General features: G+C 50.4%; 1 protein-coding gene across 1 annotated transcript; it reads left to right on the plus strand.

Annotated features, from left to right (window-relative positions):
• Positions 1-10,519: 10,519 nt before the first annotated feature.
• Positions 10,520-14,379, plus strand: LOC138364292 (uncharacterized). The gene is made up of 2 exons (XM_069323876.1): positions 10,520-10,575; positions 11,688-14,379. The coding sequence occupies exon 2, from the start codon at positions 12,393-12,395 to the stop codon at positions 14,361-14,363; it is 1,971 nt and encodes a 656-aa protein (XP_069179977.1). The 5' UTR covers positions 10,520-10,575; positions 11,688-12,392; the 3' UTR covers positions 14,364-14,379.
• The last annotated feature ends 640 nt before the right edge of the window (positions 14,380-15,019 follow it).

Below are 15,019 nucleotides of genomic sequence, written 5' to 3' on the forward strand. Positions count from 1 at the left end.
CTTCTGCTCTTTTGATTCGTGCTGATGTTCCCTTTGTTCCTTTACTTTTTCCTTCGCCTCTCCATTGTTCTGCTGCTCGTATCTTTGTGGGGAAATGGTACACAGTTTGTTCCATTTATCTCCCCCCGAGTGTCCCGCTCTCTCTTCCAGATTTGAAACACCTCCTAGACTCCTTGCCGGAGCCTGTGCTCCTGCTGGGTGACTTAAATTGTCGTCATTCTCTTTGGGGTGACGTTCTGATGAATACCCGGGGTCGCCTTCTTGAGCCGTTTCTCCTCTCTTCTTCCCTGTCTCTTCTGAATTCTGGTGAGCCCACTCGTTTGGACTCTCGAACTCGCACCCTTTCTTGTCTTGATCTTTCTCTCTGCTCTTCTTCTCTTTACTTAGATTTCACGTAGCAGGTTCTTGACGACCTCCATGGAAGTGATCATTTCCCCATCCTTGTTTCCTTTTTCTCTTTTCGCCCTTCCCTCTCTTTCCCTAGGTGGCAGTTTGCTAAGGCGGACTGGACCCTATTTACCCTCAGTGCTGCTCTCTCTGACCTCTCCCTTCTGCCCCTCTCTCGCGCTCTCCTCCTTTTTCATGACACTGTCTTCAACGCTGCCTTCCACTCTATTCCTCGCTCTTCCTCTCGGGGTCCATGGAAGTGCGTTCCCTGGTGGAATGCGGACTGTGCTCGGGCTGTCCGCTGTAAGCGTGCAGCCTGGAAGAGGCACCGCCGTAGGCAGACGACCGATTCTTTTCTTTTCTTTCGGAAAGCGAGTGCGGTGGCCCGTAGGGCCATCCGTACGGCTAAACGTGAATGTTGGGCTTCTTATGTCTCAACAATTACGTCCGAAACCCCTCTGGCCCAGATCTGGAAGCGTATCCGCTAGATAGCGGGTAAGTTCGTTCCCGATGTTTCACCGGTCCTTCACCTCCATGATACTCTTGTGGCGGACCCGTTGCAGGTCGCTTCCGAACTGGGTTCCCACTTTTCTTCTGTTAGCTCTGGTCTTCATCTTCCCCAATCTTTCCTTCTTCGTAAACCTGTCCTTGAGTCTCGTCCTTTAGATTTCTGCACTCATCTTCAGCTTCCCTATAATGATCCCTTCTCTCTCTCTGAACTTCGTTCTGCCCTGGCCCTCTGCGGTTTTACGGCGGCGGGCTCCGATGGTATTCATTATGAGATGCTTCGCCATCTCCCTCCGTGCACGTCTCAGTATTTACTGAGTCTGTAATCGGATCTGGGAGTCGTTGTCAGTCCCTGAGGACTGGCTCGATGCCGTTGTCCTCCCTGTTCGCAAACCGGGGTCTCTGGGTACTTCCCCTAAGGACTTTCGCCCTATTGCTCTCACAAGTTGTGTTTGCAAACTCTTTGAACGTATGGTTAACGTTCGTCTGATGTGGTTCCTGGAACACCATCACCTCCTCTCCCCTTCTCAATTTGGTTTCCGCAAGTGCCGCAGCGCGACAGATGTCCTGGTGAACTTGGAGGTCTATATACGTACTGCTTTTGCTGCGAAGACCTCCGTTGTTGCCGTCCTTTTTGACCTAGAAAAGGCTTACGACACCACTTGGCGTTATCATATCCTATCTCAACTTCATTCTTTTGGCCTTCGTGGTCATCTCCCTCTCTTTCTCCGCAGCTTCCTCTCTCGTCGTTCCTTTCGGGTGTGCCTTGGTACCGCTCTCTCTCCCTCTTTTCAGCAATACGAAGGTGTGCCCCAGGGTAGTGTTCTGAGCACTACTCTTTTTCTGGTTGCCCTCAATGGTCTTCTTTCCTCTCTTCCTTCTGGTGTCTTCTCCGCTCTCTATGTCGATGATCTTACCCTTTGTTGTCAGGGTGATGATTCGCCTCTCTTTCAACGCCGGCTTCCACTTGCGATTGATACCGTGTCGTCTTGGGCCACCGATCATGGCTTCAAGTTCTCTACTACTAAGACTTATGCCATGACGTTTACTCGGAAATAGGTCATTCTTCGTCCCTCTTCGCTTGTTGGTCGTCTGTTAATGGTAACTAACTACGTTCTCTTAAAAGTTGTGTGACCTCGTGGCCGTCCTCCTGCCACCATAACCGGCGATGGGAAACGGCCGTGGGGAGGTTGCGTATTGGCCATACTCGCTTAACTCATGGTCACTTGATGGAGCGCCGCCCTGCTCCTTATTGTCCTAATTGCATTGTCCCTCTTATGGTCGTGCATATCCTTGTTGAATGTCCTGACTTCAGGGACGAACGTGTCTTGTTTTACGACCGTCCCCCGTGGTTGCTTGTCTCTCGATAGTATTCTCGGTAACTCGGATACTTTTGATATCGTTCGCCTTATGAGTTTCTGTTCTCGCATTGGTGTCCTTGATGATATTTAGCGCCCTCTGATTATCCCGCACATTTGATGGTGCTACATAGCCTTCTCGGTTTGGTACCTTCTTTTGATAATTACTTACTTACTCCCCTTCTCAATTTGGTTTTCGCAAATGCCGCAGTACAACAGATGTCCTGGTGAACTTGGAGGTCTATATCCGTACTGCTTTTGCAGCGAAGACATCCGTTGTTGCCGTCCTTTTTTACCTGAAAAAGACTTACGACACTACCTAGCGGTATCATATTCTGTCCCAACTTCGTTCTTTTGGCCTTCGTGGAAATCTCCCTCTTCCTTCAAAGTTTTCTCTCTCGTCGTTCTTTTCGAGTGAGGCTTGGTACCACTCTCTCTGCCCCTTTTCGGTAATGAGGGTGTGCCCCAAGGTAGTGTTCTGAGCACTACTCATTTTCTTGTTGCTCTCAATGGTCTTCTTTCCTTCCTTCCTTCCTTCTGGCATCTTCTCCGCTCTCTATGTAGATGATCTTACCCTTTGCTGTCTGGGTGGTGATTCGCCTCTCCTTCAATGGCGGCTTCAATTTGCGATTGATGCCATGTCGTTTTGGGACACCGATCATGGCTTCAAGATCTCTGCCTCTAAGACTTGTGCTATAACTTTTACTTGGAAGTGTCATTCTTCGTCCCTCTGTCTCTTTATGGACATCCCCTTGTGTTCAAGGATTTCGCTAAGCTTCTGGGCTTAATCTTTGACACTCGTTTGTATTCGTCAGCCCATATTTCTTACCTCCGTGCTGAATGCTCTAAGGCCCTTTCCCTCCTTAAGGTTTTGTCCCATACTTTTTGGGTTGTGGGTGGATAGGCGTGTATGCTCCTTTCTCTACATTCTTCACTCGTCCTGTCTAAGCTCGATTATGGATGCCCTGCTTACGCGTCTGCTTCTCCTTCTACTCTGCCATCTTGATGCTTTGCACCATACGGGGTTGTGCCTCAGCTCTGGTGCCTTGCATTCGACTCCTGCCCTAAGCTTGTATGTTGACACTGGTTTCCTATCACTCCAGGACTGCCGTGATCGCTACTGTCTTCGCTATCTGGCGCGGTCCTTGCAACATCTTGCCAATGTCGTGCTTTAACTTTTACCCCTCCTGCAGTTCCTGTTCCTCTTTACCACCTCCCTCTTTCTGTCCGGCTATCTCGTTTACAGGTCTCTTTCCATTCGTCTTTCTCCTCATATTGTTCCTTTCTTGCCCCCGTGGAGGGTCCCTCTTCCGAAGTTTTGTACGTTTATTACTTGCTTTAGTAATGCGAGTCAATGATCTTTTACTACTCCTACGGTTTTGGAACGCCTTTTTCTTGAGCACTTTTATTCATGCTACCACTTCGTTTCCATCTTCACCAATGGGTCTAAGTCCGCGGATGGTGTGGGCTACTCCGTTGTTTTTCCTGACCGCACTAACATGTGTCGCCTTCCTTTGGAGGCAAGCATCTTCACAGCGGGGCTTTATGCTATTCTCCATGCTCCCCCCCTCCCCGCTCAGCTTGTTGATGCCGTGAGGGGGCTTAGTGGGCGGCTGCCGGAGTGTGATGCTCCTTGGGGCAGTCCTGTGTCCTTTTCTAGCCTTGTGCTCCTGCTGCTGTCCTCTCCAATTGTGCTGAGCACCTTTTCCTTTTCCTTCTGTTTCGTTTTTCTCCCCCTCTTCTCCTATCTGCTTGTCGTTTCCTGCCGACCTTTTGCTTGTTTTGGATCTTTGGACTTCTTCTATTTTGACGCCCGGGTGCTTGAGGAGGCATACTCTTGCACCCGTAGAACTGTTGTACCCGACTTCTCGAGTGAGGGGAACCTTTTATTGTCAATCCCCCTTTCGTCGATGAACCCGATCTCGACGGACTGACGGTTCTTAAGGTGGCGTTTGTGGGGTGTATACTCACGACGCACCCCTAGGGGGCCCCGGCATGATCGGCGATTGCTTCCTGTTGGGTGTCCTGCCTCTAATTGTGGCTCCATGGTGGGTATGGGGGCACATTCGTGGATGAATTTCTTTCTCTTCGTCTCTGTCGATAAATGTTTCCGTTGCACCCTCTCAGGCTCGTGGGGTGGGCGACCAAGCCCCCGAGTTGGCCTGTATTGGAAGACTAGGCTCTGTAGCTCCTGCTGCGTTGAGCCCCGACCTTGCTCCTCCTTTGACCGTCCTGACCTCTTCCCCCAGCTCCCCTCCCTCCTCTGTGGTTGGGTCGACCCTCCAGCCCCCAGTTGTGACCACTTCGTCCCCTGGTGTGGCTAAGTCTCTCGTTGTGACTACTGCGCCTTTTAACCTCTCTCTCTCTGGGGGTTTTCAACGCCGTTCGCGCCCCAGCCGCACTCGCTCGATTCCTTCCCGTACTGCCGCGTATCAGACCTTGTTTGGTCCCGCTTCATGGGTCAATACTTTGATCTCCTCCCTCTTGATTCTGCGCCTCCTGACGCTTTCTCCCTCCATCGGCATCTTCTTGATTCCGTGGATGCGTCTGTTACTTTCAACCCCACTCGTCTCGGTACACGTGTCATTGCTGCTCCTTCTCAGGATGCAGCTTCCCGCTTGGCAGCCTTGTCTTGCCTTGGCGAGATCCCTGTTCAGGTCTCCAAGAATGTTCAGATGAATGCCAGTGTTGGCACTATTCTCCTCCCGCCCCATGTTGCAACCGGTGTTCGGAATCTGCAGGATTGCCACGATGATATTCGGCATATCCTTGATGCCCAAGGCCATTCTGTCCACCAGGTTGACTCGTTTACTCGTCCCCCTCGTGGTTGTCGCCGTCAACCCCTTCGTGTTGTGAAGATCACATTTGATGGTAGGACCCTTCCATCCTCTGTCATTCTTGCTGGTGCTAGGTGCTCTGTCCAGGAGTATATTCCTTCTCCTTGGCTGTGTAACAAGTGCTGGAGGTTTGGGTATGGTGCCCTCCGCTGCTCTGGGACTGTCTCTCTCTGTCCTTTGTGTGGGGGTGAAGGTCACTCTAAGTCGGAGTGCACTTCTCCCCAAGCTCACTGCCTCAACTGCGGTGAGGCCCATCCTACCTTCTCCCGTGCCTGTGTCCATTACAAGCTTGAGGCAGCCGTCCTCAACGTGAAGCACTGGGAGTGTTTATCTTTTCCTGAGGCGAGGCGCCAGGTTCGCCGGCTCCCGCCTTTTGCTAACGTCTCTTATGCTCGCGTGTTGCGCTCTTCCTCTCCTCGTCCTTCCCTCCTTCCTCAAGACTCTCAACCGTTTCCGGGCCTTGGACCCTGATACGCCCACTGCCCCCTCCTCTGTTCCTTTGATTTCTGTTCCGAAGGGTCCCCCTCCTGGTCCTCTGTCTGGGGTTCCCCTTCTTTCTACCCGGTCTGTCGTGTCTCCTGTGTCTTCTTCCTTGTCAACCCCCCGATCCTCCTTCCCATCCTCTTCCTCCATCTATTGGCTCTCCCCGCCGCCTGTCGGTGCAGGCGGATGTCCATCGCTCTCCTAACGGCCGTCGTGTGTGCTCTCGTTCAGCTTCTCCTATTGAGACACTGGAATCCGTTGCCCGGTACGTAGTTGCTGGGACACCGGTCTCTTTAAGTCAGAAGCGTAAGCCTGGCTCCTCTCCTTCCTCCTCCCCGGCAGGTAAGAAGGCTTCGCTTTCTTCCTTGGCCCCTACTTCTCGCTCTGTTGCTCCTTCCCCTCCCATTTCTGTGCTTGCGCCAGCTATGGAGGTTTCTTTGGCCTCTGCTTCCCTTTCGGTTGCTGCTCTTGCTGAGGTGCGCTCCCCTCTTTCTACTCCCCCTCTTCCTGCTGCTGTCCTTGACTGCTCCTCTCCGTTGTCTCCTCCTCCTTCCTCCTCCTCCGGACCCCGCCCGCCCACCTCTGGTCTGTTCTCCCGCTTCCTTCCCTCCGTCTTTGCTCAGTTTACCCATGCCCCCTAACCCGGACTTTGCTGATCCTGATCCCGACCCTGATATTCTTTAATGTGCTGTGTTACTCTTTCGCCATTTTTTCTTCCTTGTTCTCTGTTGTTGTCCTTTCCGTTCTCGTCGATGTCTATTCTTCAATGGAATGTTTGAGATTATTACGCCAATTTCTTCGAACTCCAACTTCTGATTTCGCGATTTTCGCCCCTTTGTGTCTGTCTCCAGGAGCCGATGCTTGGTGCTCGTCCTGGTCGTTTTCGTGGCTAGTCCTTTCTCTTCCCCCCTCCCTCCAGCTGTTGTTGAGGCTCCTAATTCTTTTGCTCTCTTGATTCGCTCTGATGTTCCCTTTGTCCCCTTACTTTTTCCTTCACCTTTCCGTTGTTCTGCTGCTCATATCTTTGTGAGGAAATGGTACACCGTTTGTTTCATTTATCTCCCCCCGAGTGTCCCGCTTTCTCTTCTTGATCTGAAACACCTTCTGGACTCCTTGCCGGAGCCTGTGCTCCTGCTGGGTGATTTCAATTGTCGTCATTTCCTTTGGGGTCATCTTCTGACAAACACCCGAGGTCGCCTTCTTGAGCCGTTTATCCTCTTCTTCTTCCCTGTCTCTTCTGAATTCTGGTGAGCCCACGTATTTGGACTCTCGGACTCGTACCCTTTCCTGTCTTGACCTTTCTCTTAGCTCGTCTTCTCTTTACTTGAATTTCACGTGGCAGGTTCTTGATGACCTCCATGGCAGTGATCATTTCCCTATCCTTGTTTCCTTTTTCTCGTTTCGCCCTTCCCTCTTCTGTTAGCTCTGGTCTTCACCTTCCCCAATCTTTCCTTCTTTGTAAACCTGTCCTTGAGTCTCGTCCTTTACATTACTGCACTCGTCTTCAGCTTCCCTATAATGATCCCTTCTCTCTCCCTCTGAACTTCGTTCTGCCCTGGCCCTCTGCGGTTCTACGGCGGCGGGCTCCGATGGTATTCATTATGAGATGCTTCGCCGTCTCCCTCCGTGCACGTCTCAGTATTTACTGAGTCTGTATAATCGGATCTGGGAGTCGTCGTCAGTCCCTGAGGACTGGCTCGATGCCGTTGTTTTCCCTGTTCGCAAACCGGGGTCTCTGGGTACTTCCCCTAAGGACTTTCGCCCTATTGCCCTCACAAGTTGTGTCTGCAAACTCTCTGAACGTATGGTTAACGTTCGTCTGATGTGGTTCCTGGAACACCATCACCCCCTCTCCTCATCTCAATTTGGTTTCCGCAAGTGCCGCAGCACGACAGATGTCCTGGTGAACTTGGAGGTCTATATTCGTACTGCTTTTGCTGCGAGGACCTCCGTTGTTGCCGTCCTTTTTGACCTGGAAAAGGCTTACAACACCACTTGGCGATATCATATTCTATCTCAACTTCATTCTTTTGGCCTTCGTGGTCATCTCCCTCTCTTTCTCCGCAGCTTCCTCTCTCGTTGTTCCTTTCGGGTGCGCCTTGGTACCCTCTCTCTGCCTCTTTTCAGCAATACGAAGGTGTGCCCCAGGGTAGTGTTCTGAGCATTACTCTTTCTGGTTGCCCTCAATGGTCTTCTTTCCTCTCTTCCTTCAGGTGTCTTCTCCGCTCTCTGTCGATGATCTTAGCCTTTGCTGTCAGGGTGATGATTCGCCTTTCCTTCAGCGCCGGCTTCAACTTGCAATTGATGCCGTGTCGTCTTGGGCCACCGATCATGGCTTCAAGTTCTCTACTTCTAAGACTTGTGCCATGACTTTTACGCGGAAACGGGTCTTTCTTCGTCTCTTTCACTTTATGGTCATCCCCTTGAGTACAAAGATTCCGCGAAGCTTTTGGGGTTATTCCTTGACACTCGTTTGTCTTGGTCTCCCCATATCTCTTACCTCCGTGTTGAGTGCTCTAAGGCCCTTACCCTCCTTCGGGTCTTGTCCCATACTTCTTGGGGGGCAGATAGGCGCACTCTCTTTGCTTTACATTCCTCTCTCGTCCTGTCTTAAGCTCGATTATAGTTGCCCTGCTTACTCGTCTGCATCTCCTTCTACTCTTCGCCGGCTTGATGCTTTGCACCATACTGGGTTGCGCCTCAGTTCTGGTGCCTTTCGTTCGACTCCCGTCCTTAGCTTGTATGTTGACACTGGCTTCCTGTCTCTCCAAGACCGCCGTGATCGCTACTGTCTGTGCGGTCCTTACAACATCCTTCCTCTCACCTCTGTCGTGCTTTAACTTTTACCCCTCCTGCGGTTCCTGTTCCTCTTCACCATCTCCCTCTTTCTGTCCCGTTATCTCGCCTACAGGATTCTCTTTCCGTTCATATTTCTAATGTTTCTCCTCGTGTTGTTCCTTCTTTGCCCCCGCGGAGTCCCTCTTCCGCGGTTTTGTACTTCCTTGACCCGTATCACTAAAGCTTTTACCCCTCCTACGGTTCTAAAACGCCTTTTCCTTGAGCACTTTGCTTCTCACTCCCGCTCCATTTCTGTCTTCACTGATGGGTCTAAGTCTGCGGACGGTGTTGGCTACTCTGTTGTTTTTCCTGATCGCACTTATGTGTCACTTACCTCCGGAGACTAGCATCTTTACAGCGGAGCTTTATGCTATTCTCTATGCTCTTCGTCTCCTGCTTTCTCGTTGTCAGTCTTCCTTTGTAGTTGTTGTTGACTCTCGTAGTGCCCTCATGGCTCTCGGGTCCTTTAATCCGGTTCATCCAGTAGTTGTCGAGATCCAGCATTGGCTGTTTCTTGTTCACAGTAAATTTAAGTCGGTTGAGTTTTGTTGGGTTCCCAGCCATATTGGTGTGTCTTTAAATGAGCGTGCGGATGCTGCCGCCAAGGAAGTTGTCCGCTCTTGTCCCGTCTCTCGTAAAGGTACTCCATATTCCGACTTTTACCCGGTTATCCATTTCTCCGTCCTTACCCGTTGGTAGTCTTCTTGGTCGTCTGTTACTGGTAACAAACTACGCACTCTTAAATGTTGTTTCCTCGTGGCCATCCTCCTACCACCGTAACCGGCGATGGGAAACAGCTCTGTCGAGGTTGCGTATTGGCCATACTTGCTTAACCCATGGTCACTTGATGGAGCGCCGCCCTGCTCCTTATTTTCCTAGTTGCATTGTCCCTCTTACGGTCGTGCATGTCCTTCTTGAATGTCCTGACTTCCAGGACGAGCATTTGTCTTGCTTTCCGACCGCCTCTCGAGGTCACCTGTCCCTCAATAGAATTCTTGGTGACTCGGATACTTTTGATATCGTTCGCCTTATGCGTTTTTGTTCTCGTATTGGAATCCTTGGTGATATTTAGCGCCCTCTGATTATTCTGCGCATTTGATGGTGCTACATAGCCTTCCCGGTTTGGTGCCTTCTTTTGATAATTACTTACTTATTTACTTCTCCATGCTCTCTGGCTCCTGCTTTCTCATTGTCAATCCTCCTTTGTCATTGTCGTTGACTCTTGTAGTGCCCTCATGGCTCTCGGGTCCTTTAATCCTGTCCATCCCGTTGTCGTTGAGACTCAACATTGGCTTTTTCTTATCTCTAGTAAATTTAAATCCGTGGAGTTTTGCTGGGTTCCCAGCCATATTGGTGTTTCTTTAAATGAGCATGCAGATGCTGCCGCTAGAGCGGCTATCCGCTCTTGTCCCATTTCCCGTTAAGGTATTCCTTTTTCCGACTTTTATCCGGTTTTATTTTATTCATCCATCCTTGCCCGTTGACAGGGTTGTTGGTCTTCTGTTGTTGGCAACAAACTGCGTACTCTTAAGCATTGTGTGTCCCTGTGGCCATCCTCCTGCCACGGTAACCAGTGGTGGGAAACTGCTCTAGCGCAGTTACATCTTTGCCATACTCACTTAACTCACGGTCACTTAATGGAGCGCCATCCAGCTCATTATTGTCCAAATTGCGTTGTCCCTCTTACCGTCGTGCATATCCTTGTTGAATGTCCTGACGTCCTGACTTCCTGGACGAGTGTGTCTCTTGCTTTCCGACCGTCCCTCGCGGTGACTTGTCCCACGATAGAATTCTTGGTGAATCAGATATTTCTTATATCGTTTGCCTTACGCGTTTCTGTTCTCGTATTGGCATCCTTGGTGATATTTAGAGCCCTCTGATTCTAATGCACATTTGAGGGTACTACATAGCCTTCCCGTTATGGTGCCTTCTTTTTGATAATTACTTACTTACTTGAAGTTGCCTTTGATAATGGGATAATTACTAAATCTGTTATGTAATTGTAATTTTCTATGAAGCCTAATAATATTTTATCAATACTTTTATATTCATGAAGTTACATTTTTCATTATAATTTGTCATGATACTCCACTCTGCAATTTTTTTTCCAGTGCTCTTCATATGGTGGCAAGACGATTTTACCAAGCTACCTAGTGCTGAACCAGGTGATGTGCTTAGACAAGTTCAGTTGAATATACAGACAACGTATTTTCAATGAATCACTTTCTACAATTTGTTATTTACTGAAAATCTGGGTAATGTGCCTGGCAGTGTCTTGCTGGAGGTGGGATGTTCCATTGTGTTGTTCTTGTTGGCAAACATTTTCATCCCGGATTATTAAATATCTGCAAGCAGGGAGTAAGCTTTGGGTCTTAGTCTGTTTTTACTCTAGATTTTATTTTATTTTAGACAAATTGAAATGCTGATTTTAATATCGATCAATAATTATATTAAAATGGTTTTAGCTGAACAAAATTAAGTGTTTTTGCAAATATATTGAATTTTAGCTACTAATATTTTGACACCTAGTGATTAAACGCTAAAAATGAGCATCGGCAGCTGACTGGTTATACAATGGGGCCTAGCAAGGTCCCCATTGTATTTGTAATAGTATACCACGTTTCCCTTTTTGGAGAAGGTTGTATTGTTTATTGGGGCTGTTGTTAAGCATTAAATCAGCCGTTCTTTTTTAATATAATATTATTAATATTAAAAAATAATTAACTCAAGAACAGCCCCAATAAAGTATTGAACCCGTAGATCATTTTATAGATACATTAGAGAGTTCATGGGAAAACAATGAAATCTACGATGCCCAAATCCAAAATATCAATGACTTGAAAACATTGGCGAGCTTATAATCGTCAAACATCTTGTAAATCTGGTCCATTCAAGTCATCTCGAGACAATCACCGGCACCGTAGTCATGCTATTGAATTCGACAATTATTTAACAGCTTATTGTCGTCGGTGCAATATGTTGTGCAGGAATTTATATAAATATTTGTATACATTCTCCCCCACCCTCCCCCCACCCTCCCTTTCCTGCCCGTTGTCGTCGTGAGGGGGGGGGGGGGCATGGTGGGTGGCTGCCAGGGTGTGATGCTCCATGCGACAGTCCTCTGTCCTTTTTGCAGCTTTATGCTCCTGCTGCTGCCTTCTTTACAAATTGTACTAGAAGTCTTTTTCTTTTCCTTATGTTTCCTTTTTTCTCCGACCTCCTTCTCCTTTCGAATTATTTCCTACCGACTTTATGCTTTTCTTGATTATTCTTTCAGATATCTTCTGTTTTGATGCCCGGGTGTTTGGGGAGGCATACTCGCCCATAGAACTGTGGTACCCGACGTTGCGAGCGACGGAACGCTTTTATTGTCAATCCTCTCCTTCGTCAATGAACCCGATCTCGACGGACTGACGGTTCTTAATGTGGAGATTGTGGGGCGTATACTCACGACGCACCCCTAGGAAGCCCCGGCTTGTGTCTTGTCGAGTGTCCCCCCCTCCCCTTCCGGCCCGTTGGCGTCGTGAGGGGGCTTGGTGGACGGCTGCCGGAGTGTGATGCTCCGTTGGGCAGTCCTCTGTCCTTTTCTGGCCTTGCATTCCTGCTGCTGTCTTCTCCAATTGTGCCGGATCGCTTTTCCTTTTCCTTATGTTTCGTTTTTCTCCCCCCTCTTCTCCTATCTGCTTGTCGTTTCCTGCCGACCTTTTGCTTGTTTTGGATTCTTTCTTTGGACTTCTACTATTTTGACGCCCGGGTGCTTGAGGAGGCATACTCTTGCACCCGTAGAACTGTAGTACCCGACGTCTCGAGCGAGGGGAACCTTTTATTGTCAATCCCCCTTTCGTCGCTGAACCCGATCTCGACGGACTGACGGTTCTTAAGGTGGCGTTTGTGGGGCGTATACTCACGACGCACCCCTAGGGGGCCCCGGCATGATCAGCGATAGCTTCCTGTTGGGTGTCCTGCCTCTAATTGTGGCTCCATGGTGGGTATGGGGGCACATTCGTGGATGAATTTGTCACTTTTCGTCTCTATGTCGTTGAATGTTTCCGTTGTACCCTCTCAGGCTCGTGGGGTGGGCGACCAAGCCCCCGAGTCGGCCTGTATTGGAAGACCAGGCTCTGTAGCTCCCGCTGCGTTGGGCCCCGACCTTGCTCCTCCTTTGACCGTCCTGACTTCTTCCCCCAGCTCCCCTCCCTCCTCTGAGGTTGGGTCGAGCCTCCAGCCCCCGGTGGTGACCACTTCGTCCCCTGGTGTGGCTAAGTCTTTCGTTGTGACTACTGCGCCTTTTGACCCCTCTCTCTCTAGGGGTTCTCACCGCCGTTCGCGCCCCAACCGCACTCGCTCGATTCCTTCCCGTGCTGATGCGTATCAGGCCTTGTTTGGTCCTGCTTCATGGGCCAAATACTTTGATCTCCTCCCTCTTGATTCTGCGCCTCCTCACGATTTCTCCCTCCATCGGCATCTTGTAGATTCCGTGGATGCGTGTGTTACTTTCAACCCCACTCGTCTCGGTACACGTGTCGTTGCTGCTCCTTCTCAGGATGCGGCTTCCCGCTTGGCTGCCTTATCTTGCCTTGGCGAGATCCCTGTTCGGGTCTCCAAGAACGTTCAGATGAATTCCAGTGTTGGCACTATTCTCCTCCCACCCCATGTTGCAACCGGTGTTCGGAATCTGCAGGATTGCCGCGATGATATTCGGCATATCCTTGATGCCCAAGGCCATTCTGTCCTCCAGGTTGACTCGTTTACTCGTCCCCCTCGTGGTCGTCGCCGTCAACCCCTTCGCGTTGTGAAGATCACCTTTGATGGTAGGACCCTTCCATCCTCTGTCATTCTTGCTGGTGCTAGGTGCTCTGTCCAGGAGTATATTCCTTCTCCTCGACTTTGTAATAAGTGCTGGAGGTTTGGGCATGGTGCCCTCCGCTGCTCTGGGACTGTCTCTCTCTGTCCCTTGTGTGGGAGTGAGGGTCACTCTAAGTCGGAGTGCACTTCTCCCCAAGCTCGCTGCCTCAACTGCGGTGAGGCCCATCCTACGTTCTCCCGTGCCTGTGTCCATTACAAGCTTGAGGCGGCCGTCCTTAACCTGAAGCACCGGGAGCGTTTGTCTTTTCCTGAGGCGAGGCGCCAGGTTCGCCGGCTCCCGCCTTATACTAACATCTCTTATGCTCGCGTGTTGCGCTCTTCCTCTCCTCGTCCTTCCCCCCTTCCTCAGACTCTCAACCGTTTCCGGGCCTTGGACCCTGATACGCCCACTGCCCCCTCCTCTGTTCCTTTGAGTTCTTTCCCGAGGGGTCCCCCTCCTGGTCCTCTGTCTGGGGTTCCCCTTCTTTCAACCCGGTCTGTCATGTCTCCTGTGTCTTCTTCCTCGTCCCCCTCCGATCCTCCTTCCCATCCTCTTCCTCCATCTATCGGCTCTCCCCGCCGCCTGTCGGTGCAGGCGGATGTCCATCGCTCTCCTAACGGCCGTCGTGTGTGCTCTCGTTCGGCTTCTCCTGTTGAGACACTGGAATCCGTTGCCCGGTACGTAGTTGCTGGGACACCTGTCTCTTTAAGTCAGAAGCGTAAGCCTGGCTCCTCTCCTTCCTCTTCCCCGGCGGGTAAGAAGGCTTCGCTTTCTTCCTTAGCTCCTACTTCGGGCTCTGTTGCTCCTTCCCCTCCCGTTTCAGTGGTTGCGCCCCCTGTTCCTGCTATGGAGGTTTCTTTGGCCCCTGCTTCCCTTTCGGTTGCTGCTCTTGCTGGGGTGCGCTCCCCTCTTTCTACTCCCCCTCTTCCTACTGCTGTCCTTGACTGCTCCTCTCCGTTGTCTCCTCCTCTTCCTCCTCCTCCTCCGGACCCCGCCCGCCCGCCTCTGATCTGTTCTCCCGTTTCCTTCCCTCCGTCTTTGCTCAGTTTACCCATGCCCCCTAACCCTGACTTTGCTGACCCTGATCCCGACCCTGATATTCTTTAACGTGCTCTGTTGCTCTTTCGCCTTTGTTTCTTCCTTGTTCTCTGTTTTTGTCCTTTCTCTTCCCGTCGTTGTCCATTCTTCAATGGAACGTTCGAGGTTATTACGCCAATTTCCTCGAACTCCAACTTCTGATTTCGCGGTTTTCGCCCCTTTGTGTCTGTCTCCAGGAGCCAATGCTTGGTGCTCGTCCTGGTCGTTTTCGTGGTTATTCCTTTCTCTCCCCCCCCCCAGCCATTGCTGGGGCTTCTAATTCTTCTGCTCTCTTGATTCGTGCAGATGTTCCCTTTGTTCCTTTACTTTTTCCTTCGCCTCTCCATTGTTCTGCTGCTCGTATCTTTGTGGGGAAATGGTACACAGTTTGTTCCATTTATCTCCCCCCGAGTGTCCCGCTCTCTCTTCCTGATTTGAAACACCTCCTAGACTCCTTGCCGGAGCCTGTGCTCCTGCTGGGTGACTTCAATTGTCGTCATTCTCTTTGGGGTGACGTTCTGACGAATACCCGGGGTCGCCTCCTTGAGCCGTTTCTCCTATCTTCTTCCCTGTCTCTTCTGAATTCTGGTGAGCCCACTCATTTGGACTCTCGGTCTCGCACCCTTTCTTGTCTTGATCTTTCTCTCTGCTCTTCTTCTCTTTACTTAGATTTCACGTGGCAGGTT

This window comes from Procambarus clarkii, chromosome 13 (genome assembly GCF_040958095.1).
Source record: "Procambarus clarkii isolate CNS0578487 chromosome 13, FALCON_Pclarkii_2.0, whole genome shotgun sequence".
Lineage (NCBI taxonomy): Eukaryota > Metazoa > Arthropoda > Malacostraca > Decapoda > Cambaridae > Procambarus > Procambarus clarkii.